The sequence below is a fragment of the Lolium perenne genome, chromosome 4, assembly GCF_019359855.2.
Source record: "Lolium perenne isolate Kyuss_39 chromosome 4, Kyuss_2.0, whole genome shotgun sequence".
Lineage (NCBI taxonomy): Eukaryota > Viridiplantae > Streptophyta > Magnoliopsida > Poales > Poaceae > Lolium > Lolium perenne.
The window spans coordinates 55,365,619-55,379,432 of record NC_067247.2 but is presented as its reverse complement, the minus strand read 5'-3'; the positions used below and the strand labels follow the sequence as shown (position 1 = coordinate 55,379,432).

General features: G+C 43.3%; 2 protein-coding genes and 1 long non-coding RNA gene across 4 annotated transcripts; 2 read left to right on the top strand and 1 right to left on the bottom strand.

Annotated features, from left to right (window-relative positions):
• The first annotated feature begins 958 nt into the window (after nucleotides 1–958).
• On the top strand, nucleotides 959–3,484 carry LOC139830845 (uncharacterized). Its single transcript, XR_011744335.1, has 3 exons — nucleotides 959–1,066; nucleotides 1,150–1,378; nucleotides 2,529–3,484. It is a non-coding gene; the product is annotated as an uncharacterized lncRNA (long non-coding RNA).
• A 1,877-nt stretch (nucleotides 3,485–5,361) lies between these two features.
• On the top strand, nucleotides 5,362–11,865 carry LOC127292592 (uncharacterized). Of its 2 annotated transcripts, none has more exons than XM_051322017.2 (17): nucleotides 5,362–5,821; nucleotides 5,969–6,026; nucleotides 6,151–6,281; nucleotides 6,762–6,813; nucleotides 6,916–6,968; nucleotides 7,193–7,671; nucleotides 8,281–8,441; nucleotides 8,649–8,840; nucleotides 9,592–9,778; nucleotides 9,851–9,964; nucleotides 10,084–10,190; nucleotides 10,272–10,353; nucleotides 10,458–10,585; nucleotides 10,668–10,773; nucleotides 10,908–10,981; nucleotides 11,131–11,191; nucleotides 11,530–11,865. In XM_051322017.2, exons 1-17 carry the CDS (start codon nucleotides 5,721–5,723, stop codon nucleotides 11,589–11,591), a joined length of 2,148 nt encoding a protein of 715 aa, XP_051177977.1. In that variant the 5' UTR covers nucleotides 5,362–5,720; the 3' UTR covers nucleotides 11,592–11,865. The 2 variants fall into 2 exon arrangements, with proteins under 2 accessions (XP_051177977.1, XP_051177976.1); XM_051322016.2 differs by having other exon boundaries at nucleotides 5,363–5,821; nucleotides 6,145–6,281.
• Nucleotides 11,866–11,882: 17 nt separating this feature from the next.
• LOC127292593 (photosystem I reaction center subunit III, chloroplastic) lies at nucleotides 11,883–13,011 on the bottom strand. Its single transcript, XM_051322018.2, has 2 exons — nucleotides 12,193–13,011; nucleotides 11,883–12,073 (listed from the first exon to the last, which is right to left on the bottom strand). The coding sequence occupies exon 1, from the start codon at nucleotides 12,910–12,912 to the stop codon at nucleotides 12,226–12,228; it is 687 nt and encodes a 228-aa protein (XP_051177978.1). The 5' UTR covers nucleotides 12,913–13,011; the 3' UTR covers nucleotides 11,883–12,073; nucleotides 12,193–12,225.
• Between the last annotated feature and the right edge of the window lie 803 nt (nucleotides 13,012–13,814).

Below are 13,814 nucleotides of genomic sequence, written 5' to 3'. Positions count from 1 at the left end.
TAATATGAAAGAGAAAAAAATAAAGAGAAAAATAAAAAAAAAATATGCCGAGGGTTGCCGTCGGCATAGGAGGGGCATGCCCTATGCCGAGGCCGTGAGCGCGCCGTCGCGTCGCGGCTGGAACAGGAGCTACGCTGGTGCCTACGCCGAGGGCCAGGTAGACGCCGACGGCTGCCCTCGGCGTAGCAACCTCTACGCCGACGATATGTCTATGCCGACGGTCGGCGTTCCGAGCTGCCCCGGCGAGGCCGTACGCCGACGGCCGCGACATTTGGCCGTCGGCGTACACTCTGGCCGTCGGTGTCTCGGGCCATTCCTGTAGTGTCCCACGTCGCCTCCCTTGAACACTCTCACTTCAGCATAGGCTCTGGCTTCGCGAGAAGGGACAACTACTCCACGGGCAGAATCTTCTTACTAATTTGATGGTGAAGGAAACTCATGCATTTACAATCTCCCAGCTAACAGGCTAATGAAGAAAAGTCGCTACTGTAAAACGCTCGAAACCGTGCTCAACTTTCTAGGAAGAATCCAGTTAAAAAAAAAAAAGACTTTCTAGCAAGAACCCAGTTCAAAAAAAAAAAACTAGGAAGAACGCGTACTCGAGAAAGGTCGGCCGATCTGTTCCAGAACCTTGAGACTCTAGTTATGTAATTCCGATGAGGTGTAGTCCCATGAAAGCAGTGCAATATACATAGCAAATCCCAAGAATGAAAAACTATGGAAAATGGATGGAAAATGAACAGAAATTCCCGGTACTGCCCAGCGCGCGGTCAAGTCTTCCCCTCCCCTTCGCTACGCGGTTCGGTATAATCGCTCCGAAATCTTCTTTATTTCAGTCTATCAGGCGGAGGCCTCATAGAAATTTCCTCGTCCGATCCTCGCACGCGCGCTGGCGGTGCAGCGTCTCGGTCAATCAGATTACTTTCTTGCGGCGGCTTGCGCTACCTTATATATGTCATTTCTGTTCTTCATGTTCGCATGCCACCATTGTTGTTCGTTTCCGGAGGGGCCTGATGAACCAACAACCTGGTTGGGATCAGTTTCGAAGTGTCGATCATCGTCTTTGGTAGGTGGCACCGTTTGCGAATTATGCATTTCGTATTGCTTGCTTGTTAATCATTTATCGAAAAATCTCTGCATTTTCTCCAGGACAGGAGCAGTGAGCTAACCATGACACTCACGAGGAAGAAGACGACCAGGCATATATGGTGGTGCTATTAAAGATTATATAGTAGCATTGGTCATAAGAATTTGGATGCTTAATTCTATCGCTAAGAGGTCTACAGATGTGTTCGTACCTACTCAAAGTTGAGCAAGATCATCTTGGAGGAAGAAATGCTAAGTTGACAGGACTGGCACGGAGACAATATATTTTAGGGTGTGACTCGTTCTCATTCATTTTACTAAGAACTAACTTCATTCTCAATAGAATGACTTTATCAAATCTCAGTTGCAACCATATTCCAATTCACCGTTAGCATATATCACGAAGCAAATCTAACGGTTAAATATATTTTTCGTAGTTGGAACCTCACATGGGGTTGCAGCTGAAAAAACTCAGTCACAATCTAATTTGCAACTCATGTGTACGAATCACGATGCAACTTCAACGTTGCAGGTGTCTACTAAACTCGAGTTTCGTTCTCAGTCTACTATAAACTAGCAATCCCGTATATTTTAGACAAAACAAAAGGGGAATACACCTACAACCATTCAGCTTATCCATATAGTCCTCAACTCAGGAGTAATGATTGTTCTACTTGGGTCCTACAACTTCCTAAACTGGTTTGCGTACGGTCTTTTCTACCCTCTCTATGCTAAAATATAGTAAAATATATATTAATTTTGGTAAAAGTCAAACATCATAAACTTTGACCAAGTATGTGAAAAAATATCAATTTTTATTGCATAAACAAATAGTATTAAAAATATGAGATATACTTCTATTTGTATGTGTTTACAAAAGTAGACTTTGAATGAACACACACTATATATAGCATTTATGGATCGAATGTCATGGGATATGGAGTTGTCAAGCATGTATGGCTCGGAATGCCAATAGTTACTCGCACTTCTCCTTTTGTAATTTCCCTCCTCCACCTTATCCAATCAATACAATCACACTACATTCGGAGAGGGATTGAGTTAGAGAAGGAGGAGGGGATAGTGGGGGAGAGGGTGGGGGATGCAGGAGGTAGAGGAGGAGGTCGGTGACATGGGCACCTTCTTCGTCATCTAATGGCCGGCGAGCTACATTCGAGCAACGAGGGTAACAAGGAGGCACCGCTGGCTGGCCAGTGAGGAACGAGACAAAATGATCTTATGGCTCCATATGTTACCCCATGAGGAATCCATATCCATGCACGCTGAATGATCCGTCCAATTATTTTGGTCCATCTTTGTTCTATAATTGTTAAAAATGTTGCTGATACTTGAATCGTGACAACGTCTAATAAAATTAACTTTCCTTGGCTTATTTATTCCATACCACTTCTTGCCTCACTTACATCACTCTCTTGAACTTGCAGTCGCGGCAAAATGACCAGAGAGTGGGTACTTATTTACTTTGGTCGAGCTCGCATCATTGCCAAGCAGAGGAGGAAACAATTAGCATCGGAGTAGGGGAAAGTAGGCATCACCGGATGCAAAGGGAAAGATGAAGAGATTGAAGGAGGGTGTCAATGCTAGAGCTTGCCAAAGCTTGCTGGGAGAAAAATATAATATATGAGTTCCTAGGGAGGCTAAACACACAATTTCCTAACCTAAGTTCTTAAAAAAAACTTCTTGCATGTACCAATCTTGGGGGACCGTGGCCCGTGTTGACATGCACTAAGCTCCGCGGTTGGTGGGTGTCAACGAGCTCTCTACCTAGTCGACATGGGGGTTATGGTGCATCTAGGAAATAGCGGGAAACATTGAGGATGAGAGGATCTAGACCTCTATTAATTACTACTCTGAAGTGGCAAATGGATCTTATACCATACTGGATCTAGCAGTTTGGTGGATTCTATTCCACCTCAACTCTATACGGACGGGAAAACAAAGAAATTATAGTATGTGGATCCCTTTGAAAAGTTTGATGATCCAAATCGAGCAGTTCCCAAGTTTGGCGACTTGATTTCACCTACAAGACAAGTTCAATGATTGCTGATGATTTCACTCAAATATAATGGTGAACCGAGAGTGAGAAATTCTCAAAAAGATTTCAAGCGGATTAGGGTGGTTGGTTTCGATGTTTAATGTGGTTAAGATGTCATGGAACCATTACAATTGTTACATCTAGATTATGGTATTTTGAAGCATAATGTATGGATCCGAAAAGTACATCGAGTGACTCAGTTAGTAATTACGGCACATGTGAGCATCCAACCATGCATTGTTTGTAATTTTACCATATGTTGTCTGCATATATAAAGTAAAGCAAAGTAAAGGACCATCATTATTTGAAGATATTCCCTTGTAAACCGAGGCAACATTCTATCAACTCCCGCATCCATTCCTCTAACTCAGACATAACCTTCTTTTAAATTGTAAATGTTAGGAAACCGAATATCCTAGGGATATTTAATGTAGTTAAACTGATATCACAATGATATCGAGGCAATCAAACTATATCTTGTGCCTTCTGTTTATACGAGATTGAGGCCATTATGGTTAACATTTTAAAAGTTTTTATTACCTTGTATTCATCTATTTATATGAAATGTGAGGGAGGGTCCAAGTGTGGCCTAATTCATCCAATTTTCTCTTTCTACATGGTAATCGCAATAACCTTCAGCAAGTCCGCTATGAAAAAAAAAAGTTAAAACTATAGAATTGGACTTTGCAACGGAGAATACAGCTAACAAAAACTTACTCGAATCTTTTGGCATTTGAAATAATGTTTTTCAAGTTGCTCCTTTGATTTCAAAATTCCAACGAATGTTAGAGCACCTCACCAAGAGTAACTATGCGTTTAACAAAGAGGAAGGTGCTTGAAATCTTCTGATCTCGGTATATAGTGGGAGTAGATGCGAAAGAAAAGAAGAAACAAAAAACATGTTATTTTTATAGGAAAATATAGAACCCTAATATTTCGTTGTTGTATTGCAATGACCCTCATGGGGTATATATAGAGGTACATGACTTGGAGGCTAAGATATCTAAAGACTTGGGATACAAGAAGATCCTAGTCTATCTACTCTAACAATTTTGAGTTCTTATATACCCTCTAGAGGTCTAGATTAAAAAGCTAGTTCTCATAAGTGCGGGGGATAGATTCATGTCAAAACTAGTTGGCTGAAGTGACATTGGTCAGGGCAAAATTAGTGCATGATCTGACCCCTACATGCGTGTTCAGGGCTAAAATGAGCACTTATCTTGGACCGAGACACTACATTTCAAAGTATCATGATCTAAATGTAATCTTCATATTAGTTCCATAACATTGGAGCTTGTACTAGAGATTCTATCCCGTCCCATGGGTTTTTTCTTGATTGTGTATGGATGTGCCTCGCCTGTTTATTTTATGTTAGTGGTCCTACCATCTCTTGGGTACATTCTAAAATTGGTAGGCCTTAGATTACAGGACAATCTCATTTGCCTAGTGACATTAGGTACTTCAATTCGCATGGAGGCTCCAAAAGAAACCTAAAGGTTTTCTCAAAGAGATACGATTGTGCAACTTGTAACTATGTTTGTAAGCAAAGATCTCCGCCATGAGAACCAAGGTATAGCCGTGATGGTGGGTATGGGTTGATGCATGCCTGCCGGCCTGGGTTTGAGTCTTCGCACTCGCAACCCAGGTTCTACTCATTAATTCCTCTATAAAATTGCAAGGGCCTCTTCCTTTGTTAGGCGTCATTTTTTTTTAAAGATCTCCGCCACCCAATATAAGAATATGCAAATTGTCAGATTAATTCGGAGAAAACCAGAAAGAAAACAATATGCAAACACAAAACACAAAACACAAAAATGAAACTAGAGCTTCCTACATGGATGCCAAGTTGTCTCGGAAATGTAGCTTCGGACGTCGATGCAAACACAAAACACAAAACATAATTCGAAACTCGATGTCAGTTTGTCTCAGAAATGGCATCGGACTCAACATGTCATGTTTCGACAGCGCTGAATACTCCGAAGGAATGTAGCTGTCTCAGAAATGGAGTCGGACTCGATGTTGTTGATTCTACCGGTTTAAAGCTAGAGTGGCCATCATAGGGTATGGATTGGGCATTGTGCCAGTTGACGACCATTTTCCAAATTCAGAAAGTCAAAATGACGAGCAGCGGAAGGATTAATGTCTCTTTCATCAGTTAACTGAATCAAAAAGAATAAGCACCGGATCAGCCGAAAGATGCATCGGAACCTTTTCGTGGAAACTAGCGGTGGCGATCTCCACTGTGCCCCGGCGGGCCGTGCCACAAATCCAAAAATCCCCGCCCGCGCCGGGGGCCGTCTCCCAACCTCGCACGCCAACGCCACGCGGTCCGACTCTGCCTCTCCGCCTCCGCCTCCGCCTCCGGTGGCGAGTCGAGTGCCCGACTCTGCCGCTCCGATTTGCTCCACCCCACCCCTCTCTGTCCACTATATAGCCCTCGCTTCCAGCACCCAGATTCTCAAACCCCGACCAACACCAGCACCCGACCAACACCGGCCAGCCATCGCCATTCACCAATCGCCACTCCACTGCTACTTCACCAAAACTTCTAGCAGCCGTAGGGCCCGTCGGAAAACGCGTCATGGCGCACAAGCGGTCGCTCGACGCCGCCGTGCCGGAGCAGGAGGCGGCGCAGTCCCCGAGGAAGCGGCTGCAGCGGGCGGTCTTTCTTGTCATGTCGCTGTGAGCGCCTTCCCTCCCTACCTACCTATTCGTTGCTTCGCCATTTTCTCGAATCCTCGACCCTTCTCTAGCTTCCTTTGCTTGAACTCACCTGCCGCCGTTTGCTTCCCCCGGCCGGATCTGCGCTTTCCCCGGTCGCCGCTGCAGGGAGAGGAGGAGGGCGAGGACGCTCACGGTCGAGCAGATGTCGCACATGGTTCGCCAGGTAAATTAATGGCTGATTCCTCTCTCCACATTTCGATTTTGAATAGTCTTCTCTTCTCCCGGTTTTGTGCTCTTGGTTTTGCGGCAACTGATAGGTTTGTCGTGTACTCGTGCGACAGGTGCAGCTCGATATGGCCAAACTGTTTGTACTTGTGATGATGCTCGTCGCGCGGCTTGGCTCGATGGAGAGCCTGCTCCTCCAGCTCCCCAACATGGTACAGGGATTATTGGCGGAGCAGCTTGGTTCTTTTCACAGGTACACTCTACTTGTCCTCTCCTTCCTCTAGGGTACATATATGCGTATAGATTACCTTTTGAGGATTTCGTTATGAGCGACAGTACAAATGCGCTTATTTCAGGAAATAACGAGTGAAGTGTGTTGGCTTGCTTGTTATGGAAACTGACACTTATTCTTCTCTGGAAAGTACATAGCCTTTTTAGGAGAAGAATATACTGTCGGCAACATTCAAGCTCATAGTATTTAGAGAGGAAACTTTACAACTATAGTACACTAGTACTATTTGAGGTTCAGATTATCAAGTCATATTTCTTGAGTAAATAAACCATGGATTTGTTCTTCTTTCAGTACTGGTAACTGCGTTAAAATATATGGAGACGCTATCTTCGAGTCTATGTTTTGGGTATTCAACTTTGAGTGTTGTGGATGTGATGGATAAATTCTCCCTTTGTTTAATTAATTAATTAATTCCTTTTTTTTCGTTGTATCATCCCGAAGATCTGTTATGGTATCCATGGAAGAAATGATCCTGTCAGTTCGCCGGACAGAGGTTAGTATTTTGGATATTTATCCATGTAACTTTTTTTTGTCTTTCTGTGACCTTACCCTGTATATCTTAACCCCTTTCCCCTCTGTCATACAATGGTTGCAGCAACCTCAAGCAGCTGCGCTTCCCAATGGTGTTTCTGAGCCTTCAAGTTCAAGGTACAAGCCCTTTTATTTTTCGTATGTCCTCCTTTAACAGTTGTGACCACTAATTCTCCATTAAAAGTTGAGACTGCAACATGGAGGATATCCGTAGTTCCTCTGGTAATTAGTCTTTGCAAGTATTTCGGTTTGTGCTATGATACTAAAACTTATCAAACCAAGTATGTTCTTTCTACATTCTTCTTGTTACTTTCTCACTCCCATCCTAATTAAAATTTTAGGGCGATATCGGAATGTCTTCCTGAAACTGGAGGCAGCTCTGGTGTAGTCAGGCTACGGTTTGTTGATGCTGACAGACCAAAATATTCAGTTTTCACTCGTTGTCCAGTAAAATGGCAGAATGGAGAAAACCCTAAGGTAGCAATATTTCGAAATGAGAAGAAAATCACGGGTGGTGATCTTTCTAAATTGCAAATTGAGATTTTACCAGTCTATGCTGATTTTTTTACTGAGCGAGGACACGACGATTTTACTGAAGAGGAATTCAACAAGCAGATACATAGGTATAATGGGAATGAGTCTGTCTTGAAAACTGTTAATCTCAGAAATGGTGAGGCCGATCTTGGTTCCATCATCTTTAAAGAGAGCTCCTACAGGCAAAATGTAAGATTGGCAGCAAGAGTGAAAAGAAAGGATCCTGCCCACAGAGTTCAAGAAGCAATCACTGATCCTTTTGTCGTCAAAGACCGTCGAAGTGAATGTGAGTATATCCAATTATCCGTTCTGGGCATCAATACTTTTTAACTACACCTAGTGTGTAATTTTGGTACACTTTATAATTTGCTCTGTGTTGAAGCATTATTGTTTGCCATAGCTGAAGAACATGCTCCGCCTTTAAGTGTCTATCAGGCTCATTTAAGTAAAATAAAATGTTAAGCACATATTATATCTTTCTAAGAACTGTTTATGGCCTTAAGCACACACAATGCCAAATTTTCACCTGAGAATATGTACTGGCACTAAATGTTTTGCTTTGAGGGGAATGGCTAGTTCTGTCAGAAAACAGTAGCAATACTTCTGGTTGAGATTTTGGAATGCACTTTTCTTTGCCCAATACAGATTTTATGTCAACTTGTGCATTTCCTGGCTAATGGAGAAAGAGCTGGGTGGGCACCGTTTTAATTTTCTAATGTCGTGTATAAGGTGTTTAATAAATGATATTCAAATGCATGATTAATCGGTTGTTATTTAACATGTAGATTTATCCTTTGGTTGATACCATTACAATCAGATGCAAAGATATCCAAATGAACCAATTTCATATCAGAAATCTTGTCTTAACACACCCAGTTTTTGTGTCTGTTTTCAGCCAATGAAAAGAGTTATCTTCCATCTAAGGAAGATGCGATACATCGACTGAAGAAAATTTCCCAAAAGGGACCACGTTGTGTTGCCCTTGCGAAAAAAAAGGTCACTAAGGTGAAGCACTTGCTGCGTGAGTATTTCAAAGACAAATCTGGTCTCCAAGAGGTAAATATGCACTTGTAATGATATCTCTGCAATCTCCAGTATTTCAAATTTCCTGAAAGATATAGTTGATCATTTTCCTGTATTGAAGTTATCCAGCACCTCCTAGGACGTATTTGTACGTCATGTAATGCTAAATGTTAATGTACACTATAATTTCTGCTAGCATTTCATTATTTGCTAAGGAAACTCTTAATTTTTGGCAATTAGCTTACTGGCATGAAGAGGGAGGATTGGCATTCCATGATTAAACATGCCACCATGTGTAAACCTGGGGATGAGATCTATTCTTATAGGGTTGCACCGGAAAATTGTGAACTCTTATTCAATGACTTCTATGATCTTGTTGGTATGATGAGAAATGGATCATATGTTCCTGCCAGTGACCTTCAGTTTCAGCAGGTATACATTTGACACTGTTCCACTTTCATCGGAATTAGGCTTTGCTATTCACTTAAAATATTAGTGTGCTGGAATTACCTTCCAAATGTTGTCACGCCTATAAGGTATATAGCAATATTTACTTTTATAAATTTAAATACTTCAGTGCCATAGAGATCACCTGTTGGCTAAAGCTATCTCTTGGTGGAGCACAATCCCACCACCTGAGTCCATGTCCTTGTGATTATGAATTTGGGTTCCTACTTATAACGTTAGGCTCCCCTTACGGTTTCCATCCAAAAAGGTTAAAATGATGTGATATTTCGTATACTTAAGACCAATGCATGAACTCAAAATGATTTCTTATCGCTAAATGGAGCCTCTGATTTTTTAATATTTTTCCTATAAGCATACACCCTCATGATTAAAAATTTGTTGTTGTTCAGCCAGTATCCCTTTTTGTTTGCAAGATCTCGAAATCTAGAATGTACCGAACAATTGGTTTCCCACCTTGCAGTGTTCATTTTTTCGGCACCGTGTAAACCCCTTCAAGCACAATGGAATTCTGCAAGGTGCTAAAGACCTCCCTAGTTCAACTAATGTGGATCCATAATTCATCATAAAAATAAATTGCTATACCATTTAAATATTCTAATGATTTAGAAGTTTGTATGAAGGTCTGATCATTTAAGGCTTGCTGTATTCAAAATTACAAGCAAGCACGGGCTTTACATTGTGATGGCGATGAGATAAATTTAACATTCTGTTACAGCTGAACAACTGGAAAATGTCTGCGTACAAAAGACTTGAGGAGAGAGAGAACTCAGGGAATCTTATCCCTGATTACTTGATGGCGAATGGCCGCCCTGTCCGTGCAATGCCTCTGAATAATGAAGAAGGTCCTTCTGTACAAGCTAGAATGACTGGGCAATATCCTAATTACATAGGTGCACAACAAGGTGAATTTTAATATTGTGTTCCCATCGCTGATCTTGGTTGTTACACGTTTCTAAAAATTCAAATTATTTCAGAATTTGGTGTTCAACAGCAGAATGGGTTCTCACCGGCCGAACTCCTGTCAAACAATGATGCTGGTCCTTCAAAGCAAAACGCACCACTCTTTTCACATCACACTGCGCATCAAGGTCAATATTTACCTGCATAATATTTTATGATACATCCTTCATACTGTTATTGCTGCTTCATCGCAAGAAAATTAATGTTATTATTGCTTCTGACGGTGTTGGTAATCAAATTGCTGTAGACCTTGGCCAGCATGGTCCTTCTATGCCACACTGTCATCTGCCCCAGGGAAATAATTTGAATGGTCTCTCAGGACAGCCAACTATTCCTTCCTACAATGTTCTGCCGGTAAGTAAAGTTACTTATGGCACTCAACAGTCCGATCTTCCAATTATTCATTGATAACCTGAAATGTTTCCTGGATTATAGGTTCCAGAGGAGTTGATCACAGGTACAAATCTAATTGGCCAACAGAATGGACACTTAAACTCTTTGACGACTGTTGCTTCCGGTACTTCTTGTTCTGTAAACTGTGCTTGTTTCATCCAACTTTTTCATTCATCCTCCATAATGCTATTGCTGCTTCTGATAGTTTTTGTAATTAACTTGTTGTAGAACTTGGTAAGCACCATCCTTCTATGCCACAGAATGAAACTCCTTACTACCCACCCCAGGAAAATAACTTAAATGGTCAAGGATCATTCTCAGGAGAGCCAACTATTCCGTCCCACATTTTTCCACCAGTAAGTGAAGTCACCTATGGCACAATCAACAATTCTGTCCCGCAATTTTTCATTGACAACCTGAATGTTTCCTTGATGGTAGGTTCCAAAGGATTACTTGATCACAGCTTCAGGTCTAATTGAGCAACATAATGGACACTTAAGCTCCTCAATGACTGATGCTCCTGGTACATCTTGTCCTGCTATAGGTGTGATTGCTACATCCCAGTTTTTCCAATTTCACTGTATATGCACTATGCAGTGTTCTGGATCATCAAGCGTAAAATCACTTCTCCATTGTGCATTGCTGGGTGTTTAAAATGTTGGCATTGAAACATTTCAGATGGACTTAGTCAGGCAACCTCTTCATTTAACCATGCGGACGATGACATCTCGATGGAGTTATCTACACCTGAAGTATGTGTTTTCTTTTGAAAATGTTACGACAATCATTGTTTAGAACAAACCAAATATCTTTGCTCCAACTGAACCACTGAATTATATCAATCAATAGCAGTCACATGCTTTAGTATTTTTTTCATTCGTGATGACGTTTGTTCTTGCAGTTGCAGGCAATTCTACAACAAGTGAATCTGCCAGACCAGGGCTTTCTACAAGATGAAGACGGTATGCAATTTTCAGTACTCATGATAACCATAGTTTAACTTCTGTTGATAACTTGATATGCAAGTTAAGCTGCTAAACCTTGGAGCTTGTGTTACTCCAAACATCATTTCCTCCAATCAGAACTCTTTTGAATTCATGAAAAAAACACTCTTTTGACTTCAAACCTAATAATATTAAAAATTTGAAAGTTGATGTTTATCTTCATAATTTCTCGAGTCGATATGCTTTAACTGAAGTGTACCAGACTGTTCAAATGCTGGCTCCTTAAGAGTTAAAATTAGGGATGAATCGGCATTCCTTTTGTTCTATGCCCTGATAGTGTGTTTCTTTAATTTCAGCTGAACTGCCGAATTTCAGCATCCAGGTTGATGGTTATGAACATGATGGCGGCAACCTGTGATTAAACTTGACATGACTGCAACCGGCATTCCTCTACCAGACTGAACTATTATAGTGTGACAAAACCATAGTGTTGTAAATATCAAATGTTGTACCCCAGCCATGTAAAGCTTGTATGTCTACTGGCTATACTAGACATTTGGCTTGCATTCTTGTTAATGAACTCAGAAACATAAAGAAATTTGTCTTATTGAACACCGTTAGGAAATATTTGTGCTGCTGAACTTTGTGTAATCCTATCAAAGTATCAATCAAGCTTCCTAGTTATGTTGACACATTTTGACTCATAGTATGCTGTGCATCATGAAATCTTTACGAATGACTTGAACAATGTAAAATACACGCAAGAGAGAGCACAATAATTATACAAGATTTCAGTTTCTTAAGTACAAGAGAGCAGTTCATTTCTCCATGATCCTATCAGCTCCTACACCAAGCCCACACAAAGAGACACGACAGGCCTCATCGTCCTCCGCTGCCCATCTGTGAAACCAAGCACGAAGGTGGATTAATCTTCCGGCATTCATTAATTGACTGAGCCATTAGACAACAAGGATAAGGAGCACATTAGCGACGGATGGAAAGATGCAGAGTTTTTTCACCTGACTGTGGACCGACTAGCCAAGCAAGCATGCTTAGTAGCCGATGTCTGCGTCGTCGACGACGAGGTCGCCGTTGATCCACTCGCGGTAGGCAGCAACCGGCCAGATGAATCCCCTGGGGATGATCCTGGTCGCGAGCTCGACGTCGATGATGATCTCCCTCATGGCAGGCTTCTTCTCGCCGCTGATGGCGATGAGGTAGCTCCTGCCGACCCACCCGATCCATCCCGCGATGTAGAGGAAGAGCACGCCGGGGGTGATGAACTCGCCCCAGTGCCGCTGGTCGCCGCTGACGATGAGGTGGGGCAGGCCGTCGGAGCCGCAGAGCAGGCCGAACTTGCCGTAGTTGTCGAAGCGGCGCTTGGTCTTGTCGATGGTGGCCTGGATGGCGAGCGCGGGGGCCGAGTCGGGCGCGTACTTCTTGAGCGAGGAGGTGAGCTTCTTGACCGACTGCTTCTCGCGCTTCGCGAAGGCCTTGGACTCCTTGCAGGGGGTCAGGCCGGCGATGTCGGCGGCGGCGGGAGGTGGGGAGGTGGCGGCGGAGGAGAGGAGGACGGAGGAGAGGGCGAGGGCTGCGGAGAAGGTCTTGATGGAGGTGGAGAGGGTGTTGTCGTTGGAGGAGGCGGAGCAGGAGACGGTGAGGCGTGCTGGCGAGCGGGACAGGCGCGGCTTGGCGGCGAAGGCCGTGGAGGTGGCGATGGAGGCGGTGAGGCCGGCCATTGCTGCGGCTGCTGCTGCTGCGTCCGTGGCGCGCGCGCGGGGCGTGTGGACAGAGAGGAAGTTTGATTCGCGATCGATCGATCGATGGTGGGCGACTGGTTTGTGTAAGAGAAGGAGATAAGGAGCGTGGCGGGAGTGGGTGAGGCGGGGATAAGAGGGAGTGAGGTGGGCGGCGGCCATTGGCAGGAGGGAATCCGGCGTGGCCGGGAGGGCGCACGCCGGCAGATTTTGTGGGGGACGCCGGGCTTGTGGCTGCGGTGAGCCGGGGCCTGATTCTGGACACCCGGGCCGTGTGCTCAGCACTCGTTTGGTGTCATTCTAGTCATGATGTTTTTCATAAAAAAATATTAATGTACTGCACCACCAAAATGCTAGACTAATTCTAGGCATTGAGGATGTACACAGCCGAAAATACCCACCCATCTAAAGCAAACATAGACTAGCAACAGCAATAGCACCACCAGTGGTGGCAACACTGAGAATCTAAGAAGGTTTTTCAAAACGACGTCTTCATGAAGGTAACAGTGCATAAACGTTGTCGTCGTTCAATCTAACCTTCACCCTAAATATATAAGTTCAATCTCGAGAGAATGCCTCCAATAAATAAATGACGAGGGAGCAATCCACCACCATGGCTACATACAATCACTGAGGGGCAAACCTAAGATTTTCACTCCAAAAAGTGAGACGTACAACATAAAGAGCCCTAGCAAGAATAGAATTTGCGCCGCCTCGACGCGCCGAGAACAATGTTGCAAAACACTTCGACACACATACTTCTTCCAATCTACTACGAGTACTCCCCGAAATCTTCTGGCCAGTCTTCACCAAAGACGACTGCCTCCATCGGCTATCAACACCTTGGTAATAACAACAACAAATGTGCCATGGTGCATGAAAAG